The 24,650-nt window shown below is 40.3% G+C and overlaps 1 protein-coding gene across 1 annotated transcript; it reads right to left on the minus strand. All coding sequences in view use genetic code 11, as the record gives it.

Annotated features, from left to right (window-relative positions):
* Nucleotides 1–10,746: 10,746 nt before the first annotated feature.
* Nucleotides 10,747–20,544, minus strand: EGR_05863 (hypothetical protein; the record flags this gene model as incomplete). Its single annotated transcript, XM_024495112.1, has 5 exons — nt 10,747–10,811; nt 10,849–11,005; nt 19,651–19,782; nt 20,247–20,383; nt 20,448–20,544. The coding sequence occupies 5 exons, from the start codon at nt 20,542–20,544 to the stop codon at nt 10,747–10,749; spliced, it is 588 nt and encodes a 195-aa protein (XP_024350458.1).
* Nucleotides 20,545–24,650: the final 4,106 nt, after the last annotated feature.

Below are 24,650 nucleotides of genomic sequence, written 5' to 3' on the forward strand. Positions count from 1 at the left end.
TGGGGAACTTGCAGAGTGGGAGAGCTGAGGCCATCATCTAAGAAATCATAATTATCTGCAAGTAGGACGCTTCAACTATTTCAGACGAGACGTGAATTGCGGCTCGTGACTACCTCGGGATGGAGCTCATTCACCTACTCAATGGCCATTGGTCGAGGTGAAACGCTACATTGAATGAGTCGAAATGACTCCTATTATGATTGGACTGTAATTTTCAATGCCAGCGATGGGTAATGATTACCCCTTTTGGGCCTAAGCCATAACGACACACTCTTATTTGTGACTTTTGCAAGTTAAATCATAAAATCTGCTCATTCTCCCCCAAATCAATTAAGCTTGGGACGTGGGGAGGTTATATATAATCCTAAATGACTGACTTATAGTTGTAATTTTTAGTCTTTCTATTTCATGTAACGGTAGGCTGCTAGAGATTTCCGTAAACAACTTTATCAGAAGGTAAAGCTATTGTAAAACCTAATAGATCATGACTTTTTCTTTCCAAATAAAAATTAAAAAATCTTATTTAATACATGCAGTACTTTGATTGTTTGCTTAACTCTTTGTTTTGAGTTCTAGAGTACTTAAGACCCTGCCTCTGTATTCCACAGGACGGCATGGCCTCTGAGTCATGCCAGTAGCCACCAGCCTTCCGTACTTCGGTTATACAAATCCAGTCTTAGTGTTATGTCTTTATTCATTCTCAGAAAAAAAATTGGGGATTTATATAAATACAAATATTTTTAAGCAGCGTATATCAACAAAAGTATGGGTCACGTTTGTCTGGGCTATTTGAGAGATAGATCTTGTGACAACTAGTTGAAGCAAAAATGTGTACCCGCAATCCACTCAGATCTGCATTTAATAAACTTATGACCCCGTCTGAGGTCGTGTAAAATGGTTCCACTCGGAATGCTCCATAACCTCTGCATTAGTAATGAATGAGCTTATTGCCCGAACCTTAATTGACTTGGAGATTGACAACCTGAATGGCCTACTATTGTACCAAAGGTCATTTGAATTTCTGAATAACGAATATTTAAGTACTGCAACTTTACAATTTACTGGCATCTTCAAAGTCTGCTGCCATCTCGGAGTCATTTATAAAAAGCGAAATCCATTATGCTCATTGCTCATAAATTGGTAAAATACCTTTGGTAGAGAGACAGGAGTTTTATGTACATAAAGGCCATTAAAAAGCGTACTTTTAGTAGTAGTACCATCCTGACTTTTAGACATCTGGGGGCTAATAAAACCTTTGATGTAGAGTATTAGTCGCCTGCATTGGCAATTTTATGCTGTTTTTGCGATTTTGCCATGCGTGGTGTTCTGAGTGAAGGGCCAGCACCACCCCCACCATCTACAACAACAATAACATCAGAGTGTTGGTCTCACTGACTGCTCACCCATGCCTTTTCTGGAAGCTTCACATTCATTCTACTTGTTATTTTCTATCTACTGTAAAATCGCCATGCGTAAGGATAAAAAAGACAAGGGAGATTCTGATATCCCCTTTTAGTTGCTAAAATAGGCCTTATCAGCCAATCAACACGGTCCACACACCTCTAAATGTCCCATTCTATGTCATTTCTTACTTTTCACAGCAAATAAGACTAATTTAATTTGGTTAAGTAAAGATCCACTTTTAAAGTAGCGTTAAATCATACCATTAAGGGAAGAGGTGGAAGACCTGAAGGCCATAAAGGTGGGAGGGAGTACAAGCCACTGCACAATCAAAAAGCTGGATTGTCACCTACCTGAAGTGTTGTCAGTTTTCCTTGATGCCTCTCCATTGTCGCCTTAAAGAATTCTTCCTAATTGGACATTTTATGATGAGCATCTGCTTATGTGCCTTAGTTTTCATGCTAAAAAGTCCAATCTTTTTAATACTTTAGATGTTTGCTTAGCTTTAAGCTTAAGGCTCCGTGGATTGTACTTTCACTGAGCGGCACAGCCTCTAGGCCATGCCAATATCCCTTAGCCATTCTGTGGGCCTCCAACACACATTCTACCCAAGCATAATAGTTTCTTTCGTCTCTAAGACATACTTGAACCTCTCTAGCCATGTCTCATCGAAACTTATCTTCTTTTCAAAAGGTTAAACAACGTAGCCATTCATCAATGGAACATTAGGCCATGGTAAGTACGGAGGTTTAAGGGCGTCTTAGATGTGATGGGCGTGGCTAACGAACTTTCCATTTCAACTTCTAAACTTGAATTAATCCAATTCCTAGAATTAAGTCGGTTTAAAACAGAAAATATTTTTTAAGTAAAAATATGTCATTGGTCCTGTGGAAGAGAAAGAGAGTGAATCTTTTTCTCCCTCGAAAAGAATCGACAAGGGAAGTGTTTTTTTTTTGTCATTTCAGCACAATGCTGTGTTTTTAATGTGTTGGCGTAAGAGTGAAAGTCGCCCAAACGTCTGTTGCCACATCTCGTCTAACGGAAGGGTACATTTTACCCATTTGGTCTCCAATTTCTCTACTGCTGGATTTAGATGGTGATTCAGGAGAAGGATCTTTTGGATATACCAAAGCACACGCATAACAAACAGGTGAGTTGGCAGTGAATAATTAATGAAATAGGTTAATAGATTGTTAGGAAAAAAAATACTCGAAACAAGGTTGTAAATAGAATTTGTCACTTCTTTGAGGCAGTCCATTGTCGATGAGTACAATTGTTACGTATTTGAGTATACAAGAGAGATCTCCCCTATGAGAAATAACTTGAACTTCTTCCTTTTTCTGTTGCCTTTGATCTTCTGCACTGTAATGTTACCCACGGTAACTGAAATACCTTGTTTGCTTAACTCTCGTTTTTTGGTAAGGTGGCCCTCAAGCCTTCCCGAATTTACTTCTGCTTGGCGGCACGGCCTCCGAGCCATCCCTGTTACCCTTTAACCCTTCTATATATCGGCACTGCATATTCTGCTTCACCATTTCCTTCCTTTTTCTTCTGGAAAGACTAGGGGCTCAACATACCAAACAAAACAGTTTTCTTCTCACTTACAGTCAAATCAACTTAAAAATAAATTAACAAATCCGCCTCTTTATTTTTTTTCAAGAAGTGATTTGCTCCGCTTCAACAGCAGTGGCGCTTAATTTTATAAATGATCTTGAGTTAAATTTAGTACTTTTGAAAGACAAAGACATTTTAAATAGACGTAAAATTAATTGGAAGAAAAATCTTGGCATTTCTATTACAAAAACAGAGCTGTTGGTGCTTAATCAATTCGTTGGAGTGACTTCGTGTCATCAAGATTTAAAGTAATTGCTCAAATGCGGTAACCTTGGCAAAACCTTTGCATGGTTTAAATGCTGCGCTCAAAGTCCTACGTGAAATTGCAATAAGTCAAAGTAGCAAAGGAAAGGGTATACATTAGTAATGCAGAGAACAGCTGGAAGACTATTAGCATGACCCAGAGGTCACGGAGCAGGGGGGAAGTACATCCTGCCGCAATTAGAGCACCTGGGTGGTGTGATGCTTAGTTAACCTGGCTACCAGATCACAACTATATTCCTTATGATTTGCTTATGGCGTCTGAAGCTGAAATTTGTGAGGAACGCAAAACTCTTGACGTTTGGCATTTACTTCTGAAGATCATTTCCGAATCATGGATTTGAAGTGGTGAAGGATCTACTTATTTACACAATAAAGGTGAAAGTAAATTGCACCTTCAATGATTCAAGTACTGAGTAAGCCTCTCTCACTCTGTCAGTACTTTTCCCAATTAAAAACAAGGAATATGTTTTGACTATCAGAAAAGAATTCAAGTGACACCTAAGAGTCATCGATCATGATACTGTAGTAGACTCAGTGTTTCTGTCTTTAACCTCAGCTCTCATGCCCACGGAACGAGCAGATGAGTTGGACAAAGACATCCTTTATCTGGTGAGGATTAGTAAGGGGGTACTATTGCACCTTTTTAGTGCATTCAGGGCATGTTTTTTTCGTCCTCAGGGGGCTGACGCCATCCGACTTGTCACGAGGTTCGCATATACGGATCGCATCTCGCCCAAAACCTACATTCAAGCAGACATGTACTGCGATATAAAACCGAGAAGTAGCACTGTTGACATATATTGGATCAAAAAAAGGCCTTATACCTTGACAACCCCTTAAAAACCACACTTAAAACTTTTTTAGTTTTTTCATGAAGGTCACTGTAATATCTTAGTTGTTTGTTTAACTTTCAGACGACCTGACGTCGACAGTATTCTGCTTTGATATTATTCCTTTTTACGTCTCGAAGCGCTACGGTCACAAATAGTGGCTTTCCTCTGCAGAACTTAGACCCTTTAATTTGACTCAAAAGAGGACAATCAAATTGTTTTTCATTACATTGTTTACAAATAACAGAATAATGCTAATAATATAGGCCTAGCTGGTTTAACACATGTGGGTTGAATGCAGTAGGTCGTATGTGGCAATCGTCAAAAGGAAGCATAAAACCTTATTTGTTTCATAAATGATGTTGTAGCGCCCAAGACTTCCCAGAAGGCGAAAGAAGACATAAGACTTGGGCAGAAAATGTATTGCCGATGTACAGAAGGGCTGATTGGAGGAGGGAATACTGACATGGCCTGGAGGTCATGCCGCCCAGTGGAAGTACAATTACGCAGCCTTAAGTGCCCGTGCAAACAAGAATGTGCGCTTAAGCCAGTAATTAAAGCATTACATAGCCACTCCCTTCTTTTGAGCGCTCTCCCTAGTTAAACTCTAGCGCCGGCCGTCGCTAGGTAAAAAAAATACCCACGAAGTTATCGCAATGGTCGTCAAATTTGCGTGCAACTGAGAAGATATTTGACTCCAGCGTCACTGATTCCTCTTTGCAATTCCACTGCATCCGGAGTTTCGTCCTGTTTAGGAACTGCATTAGGGAAATGGTGAATGTTCCGACCATCTTGTATGTCCATCGCTAGTCGCGTAGAGAGGAGTAGAGTAGAGTGATTTAAAAAGAAATAGGGTATAAAATAGTTACCTGCAAACAAGGTTTTTGCGTCTACTTCTCCTCACCACCTTGTTTTCACTTCAGTGCTGCCAGGTAGAGGTAAAGAGAGAGTATCATGTTCACTTAATTGACATCAACATGCAGATACCGCAGACAGCTCCATACAAGACTTTTCCAAATGGTTCCCAACCACTGTCGCTTCGGTTGTCAATAGTAATCCTACAGAACATGTGAATGGGGTAGTTGCTGTAAGTGGACTTCATTTTTAGGCCTTCTGCTGGGGGTCATCACTTATCCTATAACAGCAGCATATGTTATTCTCTGCTAAGTTAAGATTTAGCATTTATTGCTAAAAATCAGGATCGTTATTCTTTATGATTGGTTTGGCTTTCCTCTGTGGCCAATGCAGAGCCCTAAATCTTCTTTAAAAAGGAAAGAAGCCATAGTACTAGGTCAGAAAATGTATTTTTAGTGCAGAAGGAGATGAAATTGTATTACAGCATTACTAATAAAAAAATAAAAACTACTTGGAAGTAAATTGTTAGTCAACATCGTTTGAGCAGTGTAGACAATTAAATCAGTCCTCTAAATGAATACAAAGTTACAGATCATAGATCCCTAAGTAACGTAAGTCCAAATAATAAATAATAGCTGATTTTCTACTTAAAATTTCTTCTGGAGTTATTTTACAGCTCAGATTCTTAGCAGCGACATTTTTAATGTGGAGGAGAAATAGAGCATCCCCAAACATTCCGGCCTTACTATGTTTTGCCAACTGTGCTCAAAATAGTATCCCAAATTTGTTCACATCCTTTTCCATCCTGCTGCCTTTGCTACACCCCTTCCCTCACTTCCAGTTCCTCCTTTTTGCACCTCTGCACTACAGACCCATTCATTAACACGTCTATGCCGTCTTCAAAACGCCCACCTGATGTGCATCTCAGTGCATTCGTATCCTTTTTGCCCACGCAACTGGAAGGGAAGAGAAGGCAGGAAAGGAGTAGGGGGAGGGAGTGACTGTTAAGCCTAAGGAAGAGGTGCTAATCTTCCTGATGTTTTGTTTTATTGTCTTTGCCTTCCAACATTATCTGTCATTTCCAAAAATGTGTATTTTTTTGCAAGTGGTTGAATTGGATTTTGCAATGAATGATTAGGCCTGCGTTTTATAGGCTTTCCGGGAAAAGTATGATACTTTGGAATGTAAATTTGAAGAAATGAATAGCTTGACTCCTTTAAGTCCAAATATTTCCCGGTATAGTGAATTTGCTTAAATTTAGATTAACAAATCCCCTTTTTTTCTTTTCCAAATACTAGAGTTCAGTGGTCGATTTTGTTACCTAAGATTTTGGAAACTGCCCTTAAAAACAGAAAATAAAGTAATCAAACTTCCTTCTTTTTTAATTTTACATATCCTCCCTTTGCTTTACATCATTTATTTCACATTGAGACAAAATAAGCAGTACTGAATGAAAACAACTGTATTTTTATTAAGACAAAATATCTGTTGTTCGAATTCGAAAACCCTCTTGCCCCCTCTTTTTTCTTAAGTGGGGAATAATTACTGTGCTTAAATGTGTGAATTTTGTTTTAATCGCCTTGGACGCTGCCTCTAGTTGAATGAAGACTTGTTTAATTAAAAATGACATAATTTTAGGTGTCAGGGTGTGTAGTAAAAACTCATCAACAAATACCCGATTTGAAAGAGGTTTGAGCGTAGAGCTCTGATGCCTGTTTAATACTAAAGATCTTAAACGATATTTTATTGTCACGATACCCCGCTGAAATACGCCTGTGCTTGTCAATGGTCAGAAACCGATTGACATTTGTAGCTGAAGTAGGACCACTTTCATTTAATCGAAAAAAATGTTCTACTTTGTAAGAAATTAAAACATAAAGGTTCTTGACTGTTCAAAATAGTACGATATGAAATTTTGTAGCGGGGAACTAATGTCTTCTGTGTTGTGACATTCTCCCTCTAATCTTGCCCAGACACTGATAAGAATGACAGCAAAGAGAATGAAGGAGTATCTCTATTTTTCTTCATGGGTCGTAGATGAAAAACTTTGATAGCATGCTTCTTCTGCGAATCAAACCATTGATACAAGACTTTTTTTGGACGACCCAGAGCTTATCCACTCAATTATCCTGTTGATACAATAAAAATGTAGATGAAAATATAATTTTTTGGTTATAAATTGGCCACTGGAAATACTTGTAGGGGTCGCAGAATAACTATCTTATCAAACGGGTCACAAAATCTGAAATCTAATCAAATTAAGTTTACAAAAAATGTAATGTTTCGGAGACCAAGGCGGAGGTGTTGCGATTTTAAACATTTGCATAAATGTATGCAATTGGATGCAGTGAGTACAAAGATGGACTTCCTCTCGTCAGCCACTTTTGACCTGTCGTAAGCATTGCACCTGCTCATTAATCCGGTTAAAAAATCCAACAATCCGACAAAATTTGTAGATGGGTAGCAAATGGAGGCATGAATTTGCCATCTTAGTGCCTACAATTTGGGCTTATGCATTCCAGTTTTATTGGTGTCTAGACACTGGCGTGGAGGGAGAGGCTTATCAAAAGCAATCACGCAGCATAAATGCCCCTCTATGTGTAATCCAAAAAGGAACACATAAAAGCGTCGACCTGTTTCGTCAAAAAATATTCATTTACTTAAACATGGACATTTGATAAGCAGAATAGAATCTGTAGGATCTGCATCCTACACCACCATTTGATTAAGCTTTAGAAGACAACTTTTGATTAAATAATGAATATTACTCTAAACGTGACACATCCGAAGTGGAAAATTCAGAAATACTTCCTTAAATGTACCTACCGGTGCAATGATGGTCAAAATGAATTGTTCCAAGTAATGGCTAATTAGGATTAGTCGTAGATATTACTTATTTCCAAGCATTTTTCCCTACACGTCAAGCATAACTTTTATCAGCAATTTTAAAATGAAGACATAAACTAACAGAAATTTTAAACCTATTTTAAGCTTTTCGTGGCATTAGACTCCATGACTACTTTCTTATGCTAAAGCGACTTCGATAGCTTTTTTGGTTTAACAAAAACCCCACCTATTTTATTTCTTGTACTTTCGTCAAAGGTGCTTACTTACATGTTACCTTGACTGATGAAACTTACACGGGCAAGTTTGGATGAGTACATTCATTCATATATGCTTTAAACTATTTTTTGGAAAACTGGTGGCTGGGAAAGTGAAACATCAAATGAAGTACTCCACTCGGAGATCCCTAAGTCATTAGTGTATCGAGATTGGATTCACCCTCCAGTGGGTATTCATGAAACATTTTCCCCATAAATTTTACGCAATTTGGAAGCACTAATGTATGGTGATAGTAATCATGGCTTTATTTTATGAAATGTAGCATTATAAAGCAGTAGAAATACTCAACTTCTATACCATTTTAGTGAAAATCCAGCTAATAAAAATGGTTGTTATTTAGACTGATACAACCATACCCCCATCCAGAGAGGAGTGCAATGTATCAACAGACCGAAACCCTACCTGCAGTATTCATTCTGGTCCGCTGTATGAACCTTTGTTAACTTTTGGGAACGTCAGTCATCGAAACTTGCCCGCAACTGAGAAGGTATTTGACTACAACATCACTGAGCCCTTTAGGCAATTCTATTAGATATAAGGTTTCACCTTATTTGGAAACTATATTATGGAAGAGAAAATGCTCAGGCCATCTTGTATGTCCGTTGCAGGTAGCAAGAACACTGGCCTGAAAGTAGAATCACTTAATAGTGAACGTATTTTTAAATAATTTTGTAGGAATGAAGTTTCACATCTATTCTTATTCGCCGCCTTGTTCCCACTTCAACGCTGCCCAGCCACGTCTTTCCGGATTCCATCCGTCTAGTAGAGAGGTGAAGGAGGTGTAGCGCGTTCACTCAATTGACATTTTTGTATAAGCGCGGTGGACGGCTACGTAACAAGTTTTCAAGATGGTTTACAGCCGCAGCTGGAGTCGCTTCCTCCAGTTATTAATGGCATTTCTGCAGAACACGTAAAAGTGGTAGTTGGCAAAGGTAGACGTCATTTTCGTCCCTTTCACCAGGGCTCGTCGTGGATTCTCCCTTTGGGATCATAGACCCTACTTTCGTCCCGTTAAGGTATAGCTTTCAGCAATAGAAGTTAGGGTGGTTATCCATAAGGACCGGTTTTCCTTTCTGCTTTCATCAATATAGCGCTTTGAGTCTCCTCTGAATTCGAAAGAAGTCATTATGTTCGTTATGAAAGTGTATTATAGACATCCAGAAGGGCTGGAGGGACTGCTGACATGGCCTGGAACTATGCAAATTAGAGGAATTACGATAATAGACTCTTAAGTGTCTGCGTAGTTAAATCGAAGGGGAAAACAAACAAAGTAATACGTAAGAGTTGTAAAACACATGATGATGTGTCCGTCTGCCATTTCAGTACCCTCGTGTCATCAAATGTTACTTGGATCCGATGAGAGGTATTTAAATTTGTCTGGTGTACAAGACGACTTAACTTGGTTTCATAAGTAAAGCAAAAGCTATCCTTTAGTCAAATTTGTTGCAAGGCTGAACAACGTACAGCCTAAATCCAAATGGTTTGAATAAATGGTGCGATGAGGTGGAAGCGGAAATGTCATGAGCTTAGTTTTTTGCTTTTGGAGGCAAAACATTTGAATGGGGTAGAATCCTCAGGTGTAGTAATACTGTTGGTACCGATGGTCATTTGGCAAAAATGAGGCAATATGTTGATCATTTAAAATACCGCTTATCCATCAGAGGTAGACGTGCTTAACTTACTTGAAAGTTAGGATAAATAATAAAGCTCCCTTTACTAGAAAAGAATTGCTTGGACGACATGCTAATAACCTTTCACTCACAATCTCACTCAATCAAGAGGATATGTATTATTAACGTCTTTCAGCAAGCTAACTGGCAACTTTAAATGCTGCTCAGTCTTAGCATCGGACAAATTTTATTATTTGCAGCGGGTGATAAAATCACTCCAAAGACTTCCACTTAACCACGGCATAGCGAAAGGCGAGCTCATTCACTTCGCCTGAAATGGCATTTTGAGTTTAAATGGGTCCAGAGGGTGAAACATACAGGCCACACCAATCGGGCACCCATTTCTGCCACATAGACATAGAGACCGAGGAACGGTGCTACAAAACTGTCCAGTCTTAACCCATATCAGGGAGGTTTCCTTTTTATGGGGTAAAATATACTGAATTTGACAGTTGAATAGGCGACAATTCTCTCGAATTAAACTCCAGTGAGCGCTTTATGTGCTTCATAAAATAAATATTGCCTCATTAAAAGCATGCATCGAAAGAAAAGGAAATATACTCTTACAGCATTAAACCAGTACCAGTTCGGATGTGCACCTCATCAGACATGGTTGATGAAATTGTTTAAAGTAGTATCAGCATGCGATTAAAATAATTAGTTCAGGTTAATTAAGAGAGGTAATCACAAAACTTGCCAAATAAAAGACGTCCTCCTCCAACCAGTCTGCTCATTCCGAGGGTATGAAAACAGCCATGGAAGAGAAACGCTAAAATATGTTAGCTGGAGGCATGGCAGGTAGACCATTACCCTTTAAAACCGAAATAGTCTTTGAATAGTAGCTTGAAAACGATGAATGTAACCCCTGATTTTAACACAACGTCGGAGGTCACCGCAGATCCTACGCGTCCTGCCTTAAAACTTATTCCCCATCATCTTTAAGGTCGGGATATTCGGGGACCACTATAGTTGATCCGAAATAACGAATGCTAGTCGGAGAGTTCTTCCATCATAACCAAAAGGTAGGAGAGGATGTGAGGCGCATGTGAAGAACCTGCAACAGTCGGCAGAAAGAGCTTAAGGTGGTTTACCTCGAACCAGAGTTGAGGGATAGATGACCTTCCGGTTTGGGCACGGAATTCGTCCATATAGTACGGATTGGAAGCTCCGCAGCACAGATACCAACTCCCTTAGCAGGTTGGTAAAGGTCACAGTGAAGGGGTTCCAGGAGTTGATTCTGTCCCTGCCCTACAACAACCGCAAAGGTCGACTAAACTCAAACTTCTTATACCAAGTATCCTGGCGTAACACCCCAAAGTTAGATTAGCCCCATTTTTTTCTATTTCACCTGCTTCCAAATGGTCCTCATTTATTCCACCTTATCACCGTCTAACAGATTAAGACTAGCAAAAGAAAATTAATGATAGCAAAAGGGGATATGCCTTTACTAGGCAACATAAACTAGGAAACCTGGGTAGTGAAGTTTTCATGTACAGAATTGTCTTAGCACGTGATTCTTATGGGGAATTTTCTACGTAGTACTAAAGCCCTCCTGAATTTTGTGGAATCCAAGTTCTCCACCAACCATGAAGGCAAAGTCGTGAAAGCTCTGTTGTCACTGAACGAAAGTGCCGATCATATTTCCAGTATGGTAGTAATCTCTGCGAACAACTTAGTCGACATCTGCGCACAGCTTAACCATGTTACCGGCAATGGGAGGGAAGAAGTTTGGGAGTTACTGGTTATGTAGGCATATGTATTCTCATGGAAAGGCATTAAGTTGGGAAAAACAAGAATAGGAGCTAATAGACCGATCTGATTGCAGCCCAGAAGCACAACTCCTCTGATAGAAGCAAATCATCATGCCGAAGAGATGGTCGAAGACGTGGTCATTAAATCATCAAATCCAGCATGGACCTCATTGACTACCAATGTAAAAAAAAGGAAGTTTTTGCAAACTAAATTTTGTAACAAAGTAGGATGTCTTTTAAAGACTCCACGTAAACGATTCGTTAAACTCCCTAAACGGGTCAAAGTAGTTCACCACCCTAAACTCAAAATCGGAACACTGGCAAGTAGAGGTGTCAGAAAGAGACAAAGAGAAAAAGACTTTCATACTGCCAAACAAGTTTTATGAATCCAAATAATGTCTTTTGGACTCTGCAATGTAGCAGCCACTTTTCAACACTTATTGCTAACCTCACTAATCAGACTATTTCCGAAACATTGTGTAATATACTTAGATGACATTCCTGTCTTCGATAAGCTAGCCGCTGGCTGTAATCGGACCGTCTACGAGAAGCAGGTTTGGCCCTCAAGCCAAAGGAGTGGCGGTTACTTTGACTCTGTTAACTTCTTGGTACATACTTCGTCATCAGATATGATGGTGAAAACTGAAGACAGCACAAAGGAAGTGGGGACCCGTCTAACACCAACCAATCGGACGAAGCTTAGTAGTCTTCTAGGCTTTGCAGGTCCCTATGGGCATTTTGTTAAAGATTTTGTCCAGGTCGCAAACCTGCTACGCAAATTGTTGAATAAAGCAGGCGAAAAAACAATTTCAAATGGGCAAAAGAGCACGGTGAACGAATCGGAGAGAATGGTTTATTCAACATCCCACTGGAACACTTACGCCTGTCATATGTCAGGCAGAAGAGGTATTATGACAAGAACAGCCAGCCTAACGTCTACGAAGAAAAGATATAATACAGTTATATAGGTCTGCCTCTCCATCTGGAGTGCATGGCAAATTCCATTATCCCTGGAACATGGATGCATTCCAAATGATGGAGGTCATCATACAAACAGACTAGCTGGTCTCCAATACACAACCCCACACTCAACCAATCGTCGTTCATCACGACAAGATGTGTCCGTGCAAGGGTACATTTCCGGATGGATACGAGAACGAAGCCTACATTACTAACGGAAGGGAGAAGATCACCGGAAGTAACATATGTGGACGCCATTGATAAGGGAAGCACTCGGGACGGTGCTGTAAAAGGCGTGAAGCCCTCAGTATGCGCCAACCTCGTTACTAAGCTCTAAATTTTCCATAAACCCGATTTCCTGTACACATTTGCAACGCTTATCAGATAAAAGATTCCTCCTTTAACTAATCTGCTAGTTCCAGGGTCGTGAAAGTAGAGGTGGAAGAGAAGAACGCTGAACCCGTTCCACGATGTTTCCAACATGCCCGTTACTGCTTAGTACATGTTTTGGCATTCGATGAAAAATATGTAATTACTCCTTTTGATCGTACATTTACGACATTTTATGCTTCGACGTAAACAAAACAATGGAAGAGTTAAGTTACTTTCTACCTATCAAATAACAATGATTTATGGCTCTACGTTTATCCATCGTGACTGTGCTGAAGCAATAAATCAGGTTTAAAAGCTGCCTCCTGATTTTGGTGAAAATTATACAAATCAGCATGGATTTGGTGGTCTTTGAAGGAGAATTTTATGGTTCACTCTGAGCTCTACAGAACACTTTTAATTAAGTTCTATTTATTAAAAGGGACTATCGGGACGTTCAACCTAATAAAAGCCCCACCTTTTTCCACACAGATTTATTTCCATGCCTCTCCAAAGGCTAACTTAATACGGTTTTAAAAAATGAAAAGTTATTAAATGCATTTCTATATTTGTATTTGATGTTGGTTTTAAAATACGGAACTTTATTGGTTAGCTGTTGTACTAAATATTTGTCCTTTTTGGCTCTTCTTGGTTAACTTATTTTGGGTGAATTTTTTCGCCTGGGTTTTATTTATTTAAAGCGCATCATCATAGGCGTAGTACCTTATTTGTTTAATTCTTCGTGTTGTCTTTGCAGGCTAAAGAGTCTCTGTCCTTGCACTTCTGCCGGACGGACGGCATGACCTGAGGGTCATGCCAGCAGATCCCCTTCCAGGCTTCTGTACATCGACAATACATTCCCTCCCCTATTATTATGCCTATGTCCGTCCTAGGAAGGAAGCAGCGAGCTACACTGCTGGCAGCAGAAAACGGATCCTATCCTAAAGGGCATCTGTCTTAATTTCTTTTACGGAATGTTTAACCTCAACTCGACGGAGGGAAGGCAAATGCTGGGCGTGGGAGAATCTGTGACAGACCCTCAGCAGAAGGGCTGAAGATATCGTCTACACAGGACCCATGTTCTGTAGGAGTACTATTAACGACTATAGCGACGCTATGGAGCTGTCTACAATACCTGTATCAATGTCAATGAAGTGAACACGCGATACTTCCACCACTGGATAGAACTCAGATATGCATGGGGTTGGCAATACTGAGATGAGAATGAAGTCGCAGGGATGAACAGAATCAAAACCGTATCTCCATCAAACTATTTAAGGTCCTGTCCTTTAGTAAAAGACTTTGCTTTTAGTCAGTGCTCTTACCACTAACGATGGACATAGTTACCAAACAGGATGAAAATCCATATCCAGTGGAATTGCCGAAAGGGATCAGCGGCTTTGCAACGAAATATCTTCTGATTTGTCCACGTTGATTGATGGGTGATTTTCAGACAGTCGATGGGGGAGGTTGGCCAGGGGGATGGCTGGGGACGACGTGTAAATAACGAGAGGGGCTGTGTAGTACTTTGATTGGTTGTTTAACTCTTCTTTTTGTTCTGGCCGGCACCTAATCCTCCGTCTGCTCCGCCGTCGAGTGACCCGGCCTCCAGACCATGCCAGTAGCCCCCCGGCGCTCCCCTACTCCGTCAACACACATTCTGACCTAGCTTCATGACTCGGCTTGGGGTGCTGCATTAAGTGTAAATAAAGTGAAGATGATATCTTTCGTGGAAAGGTTGCTCAAAAGTACTTTATTATTTATTTTATGTACATGGTCTTGCACAGGGACCAACAGGTGACGTTTAGGTCAAAACCAAGCTTTAAGAGATACTGAAAAAGAGAGGCCACCTTAACATTAGCTATAAAGCCCGACCCCTTGCTAATAATCGTCACCCATCGTAGATGAACCGCCCTAGAAACTATTAATTAAGATTTCAGGCGACAGAGATAGAACATGTATAAAATAACAACAAGTGCCAAATTTGAAGACATCTTTCCGTACAGAAGACCTCAAGTGTTTATCGGGAGCCCAGCCGCCAAGCATTACTATAGGAGGAGGATCGTAGGTCTCTTCCCTGGCCCACATACTCTTAGAACACCCGGGTTGATTCAACTTCGACATATTTATTGGGATACATGAATGGGGGAAGCAAGTACAACTTTACGGGGTTGTGGACACGGAACCTCCCTCCGGGTTGGTGGACATTGACTCCTCGATCACGAAGTTTAATTCGTATGCACGCCTTCTCTCTGTAAGGAGCATTAAAACAACATAGGGTATTACAGTGCTATATGTGAGTGGTGCAAACGTTCCAAAGACGCGCGTACTTTTGTCAGTGAAGACCTTTGGTGTAGTGGTTCTCAGCCCACAGTGATTATTTCTACGATCTTTCATTCAATGCATGAAAAGCCTGATCTTGGACATCTAAGCGACGGGCATGAAAGGATGCAAGAGTCCAACTTTCCCGTGGAATTATCAAACGTAAACACTCGCGATAACTTGCACTTTTGGCGAGTTAAACGCTAGAATGAGTGATTTTGTGCAGCAAAGTGATATGTCAAATTTCATGTATAATTTTCACATTTAGCATTTTGACTAAAATGAACTAAACGCTTGCATTTTACTTGAAGATCCCATAAACTCTTCTGCTTTTACTCCCCCAAAACTTCGCATTTCAACCATATTGCACAAATTAGGTGCTTCTCTTCGTCTGCGAATCTATTCTACAAGGTACCTAGTCGTTTATGAGCAACACCGTAGGCTTGCTGTTTTTCCTCTGTCACACCAGCAATGGTTCTTGCATATTTGGCCGTAAGAACGTCCTTTCGCAAGTCGTCTTAGCGTCCACGATTTAATCACATCACTTTCAATCTTCAGGTACCCCTTATTCCTGCTATGCTGGCCTGGAAGTACAGTTCGTGGTATACTTCACACCACAACCATGAGTGCTAAAACTGAAGGAACTTCTGTATTAACTTAACAACCATTAATCCCCAAGGGAACGCCCAACCAGTTACATTTAGTATGTGTGAAAAGTTTCAAATTGTGTGGACGGAGGCAGAAAGTCCCTTTTTCCGAGCGTCAAAATGGGGAATTTGATTGGCTAATTTGCAAAATTTTAGGTGATTTTTAGCAGTCTAACTTTTGTGAAATCCCGTAATATTCACAGTATTGTGAGGCCTTGCAATCAACTGTCACTGTGGTGAAAAAAACTGTCACATCAAATGGCACATATTTGAAACGCGCTACCCATAAGCGAACATCCTCTAAAAAAACACAAAAATGTCTCAAATAAACACTCTTTGGTGTTCCCGCTTTGCTGACAAATTTGAAAGAAAACTATGCTTACGAGCTCTTTACAACGTAACACGATTTAATGAACGAGATGGGGTAATTGGGATTCCCAGAAGTGGGTCTTCGAGGTTCATTTTCTGGAGTCACAGAGAATATTCCCCATTAATTTTTACTGACAATGAGACAACTGCGCCATTCGGGCCTGTTTGAAATCAACATCTTTCCTAAAAAACTGGCCAAGTAGTGAGGAAACGCGTACATTAATCTCTAGTCGCCTCTTTATAAATAGACGAACTACGAAATTATTCTGCAGTAGACTTGGTTGCACGCGAGAGAATGGAGAATGTGTGCTGATGTAGGACTATTTATGTCGCAGATTTTAGTAAGTGAATCTGATTTCTTCAATGTCAGTCAGTCAATCCGCTTTGCTGGCTTACTGACATGCTTGCTTGCCTGTCTAATCACCTCATTTTGGGGCGCCAGCGAAATATTACAATTACTTTATTCCTTCTTTTTGTAGTACAATTTTAAATATTATGGTTTGAATAGAATATCTGATATAAAAAGAACACTTAAAACAGTATTTTGGTGCAATTAAGTTTCATTAAAGTCGTTTTACAAACATTCGGTCTACTTTCTTAATGCATGAGCAGTATTTAAGGCACTTAAAATTTTGTTTCAAGAATGTTATCAACTTTGTATATAAAGAACGCGAAATTGGCCAGGAATTTTATTAGATACCCTATTCTTATTCGTTTAGACGTACCTGGCGGCCTTAAGGGGTTAACGCGCCTGTTTTGGTCTTCAAGAAGGAAAGAAAATTGGTAATAATCATAAAGGTAAAGGCGTTCTAAGATAAGGCTTGGAAATCTAGTTGCTTAAAACTCAGTTGTAAAAAGTGAAAAATTCTGTTTCATCAGGTTCTCAATTAAGTAGTTGTAAATTTCAACAGTACTCAGTTAATTTGTCGATTGATGAATGACCACATGTCCACTGGTTAAGAGTGATTGTTGTGTTCAGCTGCCCTCAGCGTATATCAGTATTTCTCTGTAAACTCATTTGTTTTCGCTCCCAATTTTACCAAAATGATATACCCGACACAATCTCTATGGGCTTTAATATTTTTAAACAAATAAATCTCCTCCCTAAGTTAGAAATGATGCAGAGTTCCGAGACTTCCTTAGAGACGAAAAGGGCATTATGCTTAAGCTCCGTATGTATTATCAACATACAGATGGGCTTGGAGGCTACCAGCACGGTCCGGAGGCCAGGTCGTCCTGAGGATGTACAACGGCAAAACCCCTGAGTGGCGCGTTACCGAAGCCGAGGGCTAAACAAACAATTTAAGTATTGCAGTTAATCCTTTTCATACCTAATACAATCAAGGATCCTGTCTCTCGATCTCCATGCAATCTTCTTTTTGATCCATCTCCCAAGCGAAGCAGCATCGCGTTTTAATCTCCTAATTACGGTCTATTTTCTGTCAAACATTAGCGTTTAAATCCTAGTTGCGCAAACTTTTACAACTTGGATTAAACACATGTAATGGGGACCTCCGCACTCTACTCGAATGTGGAATGGAGCAAACAGGGCTAAAGGAAACTTTGTTTCAACCCTACTGAGAGGTTGAGAAAGTCTGGAGATGTGGCTGAAAGACAATGCCAGTAAGGTAGTGCTTATGACGTCTGCAATTGAGGAGTTCGCTTAGTTGAACGCATCATTAAAACAAACTTACATTGGATGAGAGAAATAAATGTCACGTCTTCTTTTAGGTTTACCTGTTCATGGAAGACAGACCTACTAATGATGACTCATATGTCAGAATCTCGGTGCATAAAGGATGTGAATGGATTCCTCAAATGGCAACCAAGCCGACCCTTTTAGCTGCTCATCAAAAAGTTTAGGCGAAAGCACGTCGGAATCCACCATCTCAACTATAGCGAGTGTCACTAACTTCAAAGACACTTTGCCTTCACAGGAAGCAGTCCTATAAACCGATAACAAGCTTATCCGATTTCTGCTGAGGGAGGCTAGAGAAGGTAAACCAAAAGTTGAGTGCTACTAGTAACGCCATTACTGCATCGAAAACGGCCTCCTGAAAAATTGTGCACAAGCCAAAACTCAGGCAAGTTTCCCTGCTGTCCCATAGCTTATCCCGATGACCTATCTTCCACATTTTTATCCCAAATGATGAGTAATTTTAATATTCAAGTTATGAGTCCCTTTTCTTTAATATTTGTATCCTAGAAGAAATTGAAAAATGGCGAAGTGCTGTACTATTCTTATATGCTACCACTTTTATATCCTAGCCTTATTTCCAGGCCAGAATACGGCTTCGAGAGCCAATTTGTTGTGACGCTAAGGTGAAGTTACGGTACGAAACTTGATAGCGTTTTCTTTTCGTAAAATGTAAGTTTTTAGCCCAATTAGTACACACTTTGCTTGGCAACTTTGTCATCAGTCTTAGTCGAGAAGCTGTCTAATGTCACAACTGAATCAAAAGTTTCTTTGAAATCCGCGAAATAGCAACTTTACTACTCTAAACATTTGCTTTGAAAATATACAAATGGTTAGAAGGAATAAAAATGGTCCTACCCAAAATCGTAGAGCCATTAAAACTAACTTCACTAACGATATGCGCACTTGGCCGGCCAGTGAAGAAGTTTGGTAGCCATTTGTATACAAGACAGAGGGTAACAGCTCACGACATGACTACTCCTTGTTATTTACGTGGCAGATCATTTGACATCTGTAATATACTGATCAGACACTAACGGCAGGCAAATTGAATATTACCAGCAACAACTAGTCGGTCTTATTATAGAAAGTAATTAGTTATTTTAATGTAAACTGAGATAAGGAGATTTGAGGGCTGAATAATTTTCCATTTGCGGTCAAGTGTTTGGCCATCATCGATTGGATGAGTCGCTCTTCAAGGTCAGTTTGGGGCGGATGCAAGTGAAATGCAACCATTTTCCCATGATTTTAATAATTACTCTCTGCACTTTTATTTTAATTTGGGTACGGAAAAGTAGTTAAATATGGTAAACGAAAATGGTTTTTTAATATTTTTGCCCCAGTTGTTATGTCGGAGTAGGGTCGGGGTTTATCTCCTCCACCAATTGTCTTCATTCCCCTGGAACGAGCAGAGTTGGATGAGAACGTGCTTTATTGGGTGGTAATAATTAAAGAGGTTCAGATGTGGCTGTTAAGCGTGCTTAGGGTACGTTTCCTCCTCCTTGGAAGTCAATGGCGTCCGATCCCTCACGGCGTTTGTATTGAGGTCAATGTTGTGTTTTAAAACCATTCGACCCACATTTTTAAAATTGAGATGACTAACCAAACTATACTTAATTCGACGGAAAGCTTTTAGCGACCAAAGACAAACTGAAGCATAAAAAGTGGGTGGCTAAATGATCACACAGAGGAGACCCATTCGGCGGACCGGTGAGCTAAAACAGAGATTACGATGTAATGGATGGCAGAGGGCTGATTGTGGACTTCTAATCATTTTACATCTCTCCTAGGATAGAATCTTTTCTGATGGTGCGGTGTAGTGGTAGCATCCAGCGTCGAAGTGTACTTTCCTGTTTCAAATTCCAATCGTCCTCGTTGCGCCAGTCCACCCCGACCACGACCAAAAGCATCCTAGAGGGGAGGAAGGGAAAAGTGGGATGGGAAGGGTGGTGGGGGCGAGCGATCAAACAAGCAATAGAGATAAAATCGGTCTTTTTGTTTACACAAATCCCCATTTTGTTTCAAGTGAGCTACGTAGCGAATGCCAATAGCCCAAAAAGGACGGCTGAAAAAGGCCTGCACTCGTAATAATGCAACCTTTGAGAGCCTCATAAATTTATATTTTAAAAAAATTTGCGTAGCACTCAACTGGAACCTAAGCCGGTACATCAAGCTGTGGTGTTCGGACTCGGCTCAGACCTTATTCCGAAAGTCCCATTTTTACCCTTTCTGGCCTTATTCTTTCTCCTTCCTTTAATTATTTTTTATTTTTTAGTTAGAATTCTTAACACTGATTATTCAACATCTCGTTTCGATTTCCCGGACATTGAAAGGCACGGCTATCGTACCTCCACTTAGCAGCATAACCTACGGACCATGTCAGCATCCCCTCTCTTTCCTTCCGTACGTCGACAGAACACTATGAATTCTCCCAATTTCACGAAAGTCTTATGACGATTAACTGATGGTAGCGGACTGCGAACCAGATCGTAAGGGACATATACTGTTATTTCTATCAATGAATAATAATAATAATAAGCGCATATGCTGGGGATCAGGGGATCTGTGACGCCTACCTTTAGCAACCACCCCAGTCTCGTGTTCGACAGGAATGCCAGAAATAACTGAAAGGAGCGACACCAGCCGTGGCCATGAGCCCTGCAGTAAAGCCATTTACAGAGCTGCCTACCGTGCCTGTATGAAGATGAAAATGAAGTAAATACGCTCTTCCTCCTCCACCTCTCTCCTAGCTTAATCGAACCCAGAGAAATAGATAAATATGACTAAGCCACACAAAGTGGGAAGGAGGAATGGATGCGAAACCTAATCCCCACACATTGTTTCAAACTCCATCTTTCGTGAAATGACACTGCGTTAAGGCCAGCGTACTTACAACTAGCGATGGACACACGGGATTACTATCACATTTCTCCTTCTCCCAATGTAGTTGCCAAGCCGGTCGAAGCCCCAGATCCAGTGGAATTGCCAAGAGAAAGCAGTGACTTTGCGTACAGGTATCTACTCAAGTGGATGTAAATAAAATAACTGGCATGGTTGGCTCGTGGGCTTGTTTTTTACAGCACCGACTACATTATGATGTCGGTTGCAAGGGAATAACCAAAGAAAGCGCCGGGGATGACACTCAAAAACGATGATTGGGGCTATGTAACGCTCGGATTATTCGGTTCGACTCTTCGCTTTCGTGTTCCAGGTATTGAAGAGCACAGCCATTCCACTTCCGTCAATCGCCTTCATCTCTGGGCCATTCTAGTAGTTGATTCAAAATCACACAATTAAAGGAAAATTTCATTTTCATACTTTGATTCAGATCTCTGTGAAAAGTGTTTGTATGAGTTTGTGTATACCTCATGACAGAATAGTTGTTTACATAGCCTAAAAACACTGCTGAAATAAGGGGATCTTACTTGGTTTTTGAGTGTGTGTTTAACATTACTCTGGAGTCACATATCTTGCATTGGTATATATTGTCACTCTTCAACATTGCTGCTAAATTATTTTTTGCCTAGCATTTTAATATATTGTTTTATCAACTTAAAATCTGCTTATTCAGAGCTGACTAAGGATATTTCAATGAAGTCAATGAAGCTTGAGGTAAGCATTTGAAAAGTTAAGTGACAAGGTATGTGGCATTCGTCAACTCTTTCATTGAAAGATGGAAAATTTGAGCACAGTAGTTCAAGTTAACCACTTAATTGCAGGTCATCGTATGTCCAGCAACAAAATTTAAATCGGAAAACTAAAGCACAACCGTGACATACTCTTACATTGTTACACTAACTATTCAGTAGATATTTTATTTTGCTCTCGGAAGACAACTACTAAATTCTCTTTAAGCGGCAATATCAGAACCAGGCTAGCGAGGATTCCGTCCCAGAAACATCATGCTCTGCATTTTATGGTCTTCACAGTGCTACTTTTTGTCATGTGACACATCAAGGCTTGTGTGCTAATAAGAGGATGCAGATTCTATGCTCCCCTCGAGTTGGAAGAGATGCTTTTCTTTATTTCCGTGAATTGTAGCCAGTTTTACTAAGAAAAGTACTTGATTTAAGTAATGCACCAGTTGACTCTTGAGGAACAGTTTTGTGCAACCGAATACCATGCAACTAAGGTGGTAGAGACTTTACCTAGCCCGGAATTACCGCATTCTTTGGTTTTTGAGCAGCATACCTCCGGATGAGCACGAACTTCAGGGGCTGCAATGACTGGCCTTCCTCGAAGAAGCAGGTAGAGAAATTTGTGTCAAATCTCTTGAATCTGGGACCATTTACTAACATTTATCTGTTGTCAAAAATTCAGGACTAGTGTTTCAACTCCTCTATGATGGTTATTACATATTGTGGCGGAAAAATATTTAAACATTTTTTAATGGTTTATGGTAGTGTAGGTCAACGACTATTTCATAAAGCCAAACGAATTCCTGATACAAGTATAGAAAGTGTATTGCCGACGTAGGGAAGGGCTAAGGTCCAGCTGAGCCTCAGATGCCCGCGAAAGGAAAATGAAGACTTAAGAAAGTATTAAAAGTACTTCATTAGCCTCAACGCCAAATCCTCTCCTGACAACGTCCAGCGTTAGCCATCACAGATTAGTCACTGTTGTCAGAAAAAAAAAGAAAAAAAACAAACTAATCCAGGCATAGGTTTCGCGTGCTACTGAGAAGATATCTGACTGCCGTGGCACCAGCCCCTATGCGATTCCACTGGATATGGAGTTGCATCCTGTTTGGGAACCATATTGGGGGAAGGGAGAATGGGCATATCATCACGAATATCCATCGCTGGATGTAAGAACATTGGTCCAAAAGCAGAGTCATTCAATAAAAAAGTTTTAAATAGGCTCGTTGGGATAAAGTGTTGTGTCTGCTCCTCCTCGCCACTTTGCTCCTACTTCATTGCTGCCCAGAAATATCTTAATCTATAGGTTCCACCTAGGAGGCATAGCTTGTTCACTTAAATGACATCTTCATGAAGTTACGGTAGTCAGCTCCGTAACGAATTTCGCCAAATGGTTCCCTACCACAGCTAGTGCCTCTTCGGTTGTTAGCAGCATTCCAGCAGAACATTAAACTGCATTAGTTGCTGGAGGCAAACGTCATTTTCAACCCTTCTGTTAGGATTCTTAACAGATTTGCCGATCCGTTGCGTTAAGGTTTAGCATTTATGAAAGGAAATTGTGGTAGTTGTCTACCTTCCGCTGCCACCATTGTGGCGTTCCTAATCTTTCCTGATGATGAATGAACACATAATACCAGGGCAGAAGGGTGGAAGGGGAATCACTGGCATGTATCAAAGAGGTCATACCGTGCAGAGGAAACATAAAGGCGGTGTCCTAAGTGCCCCTTATTAAAATTTTCTGAAACTAAACTCCTTAAAGACTCTTGATAAAGACAGACACTTTGCTTCATTCACCAACGAACGTCCCTTTTGTTATCTCATGATCGCAAAACGCAGTGGCTTCAATTTCTCTACCCCAGTGGAGTATGAGCAGAAGTTCGTCGAATAGGTTTACTTCTACCTATTTTCTTTTGCCTTTAAAGGAAGATGGCCACACTTGATTAGGCGCTTTTATTCGCACTTTATAAACAGATGTCAACTCCCGGTTTGAAATAATATTCGGATGAAATCAGCGCTTACCAGGTTGGGATAAATGCTAAAATAAACACAAGATCTCACAATATCCGTGTAACGTATCATAAATGCTTGCATCTGGTTCATTTCTTGTCCACATCATAAATGAGTAGTGCTTGTCATAAACATCCCTACTTAAATGGTGTTGATGTGAGTAGTATATTCGTCGATGGGATGTCATTTTTTGCTTGGTGTGATCCTGAATCACTTTTAATCTTTTTGCACTCCAGTCAGCATGCCATCGGGTGACCCAGTTTTAATTTCAATAGTATGAACTGGCTTGACTCCATGAAAGACCAATTATTGTGATCCTCTATTGCCATCGGCGCACCGTATCAATACCTGACCATTGGATTTGAAGCATCCAGTTCAGCAAATTTCCATGTTTTATTAGGATTGCGATGTAGGCAAGATAGTTTGCTCTGGGTGCGTGTTTGCCCTTCATGACCCTCATCTTGATGTCAAACCCAGAGTGTGGCAGAACTTATACACATTTGATCATCAAATGGAAAAAGCAATTACATGTGGCTCTTAGAGTGAGGAAATAAATTTTTTCGTTGCTTAAATGTGTTTATTATCCCATTTGAAAAAAAGTACGTGGGAATTTTTATTTAGGAGGTAAACCTTTATGCCCAAATTCAATTTAAGTTAGTCGTTGTCTAGAAGTTGGGAAGCCAAATGTTCCACACAAACAATGTATATTGGAAGAGAATGGCCGAAATTCATGATTTCTCTCCCAATAGGTAGTTTAAATGCAAGTCGTTCCAAGAACACCAGAAATCGAACTTAAATCCGACCTCGTGGCGCTTGGAACGAGGCAATATCGTTTTCATAACTACCGAACTGTACAAGACAATGCTCCAAAAACTTGGAAGTCTCTTTCTTGAAAGTGATTTAGACGATACTGTTTTAATTAGCTTCTGAAGAGATATCCATAGTTTGTTAAGCATGGCCCAGTAGACTGGTAAATATATGTACTGACTCGAGTACTCCCTAAAGACGAAGAATGCCACGATACTAGCTCTGTAGATATGTTGGAAACACGGGGAAGGCCTGAGTGATTACTGACATGACTCTGAGAACGTGCCGCCAAAAGGAAGCATAATGACAAAGCTCTCTGTGCCAGCG

Source organism: Echinococcus granulosus (genome assembly GCF_000524195.1).
Source record: "Echinococcus granulosus chromosome Unknown EG_S00047, whole genome shotgun sequence".
NCBI classification, from domain to species: domain Eukaryota; kingdom Metazoa; phylum Platyhelminthes; class Cestoda; order Cyclophyllidea; family Taeniidae; genus Echinococcus; species Echinococcus granulosus.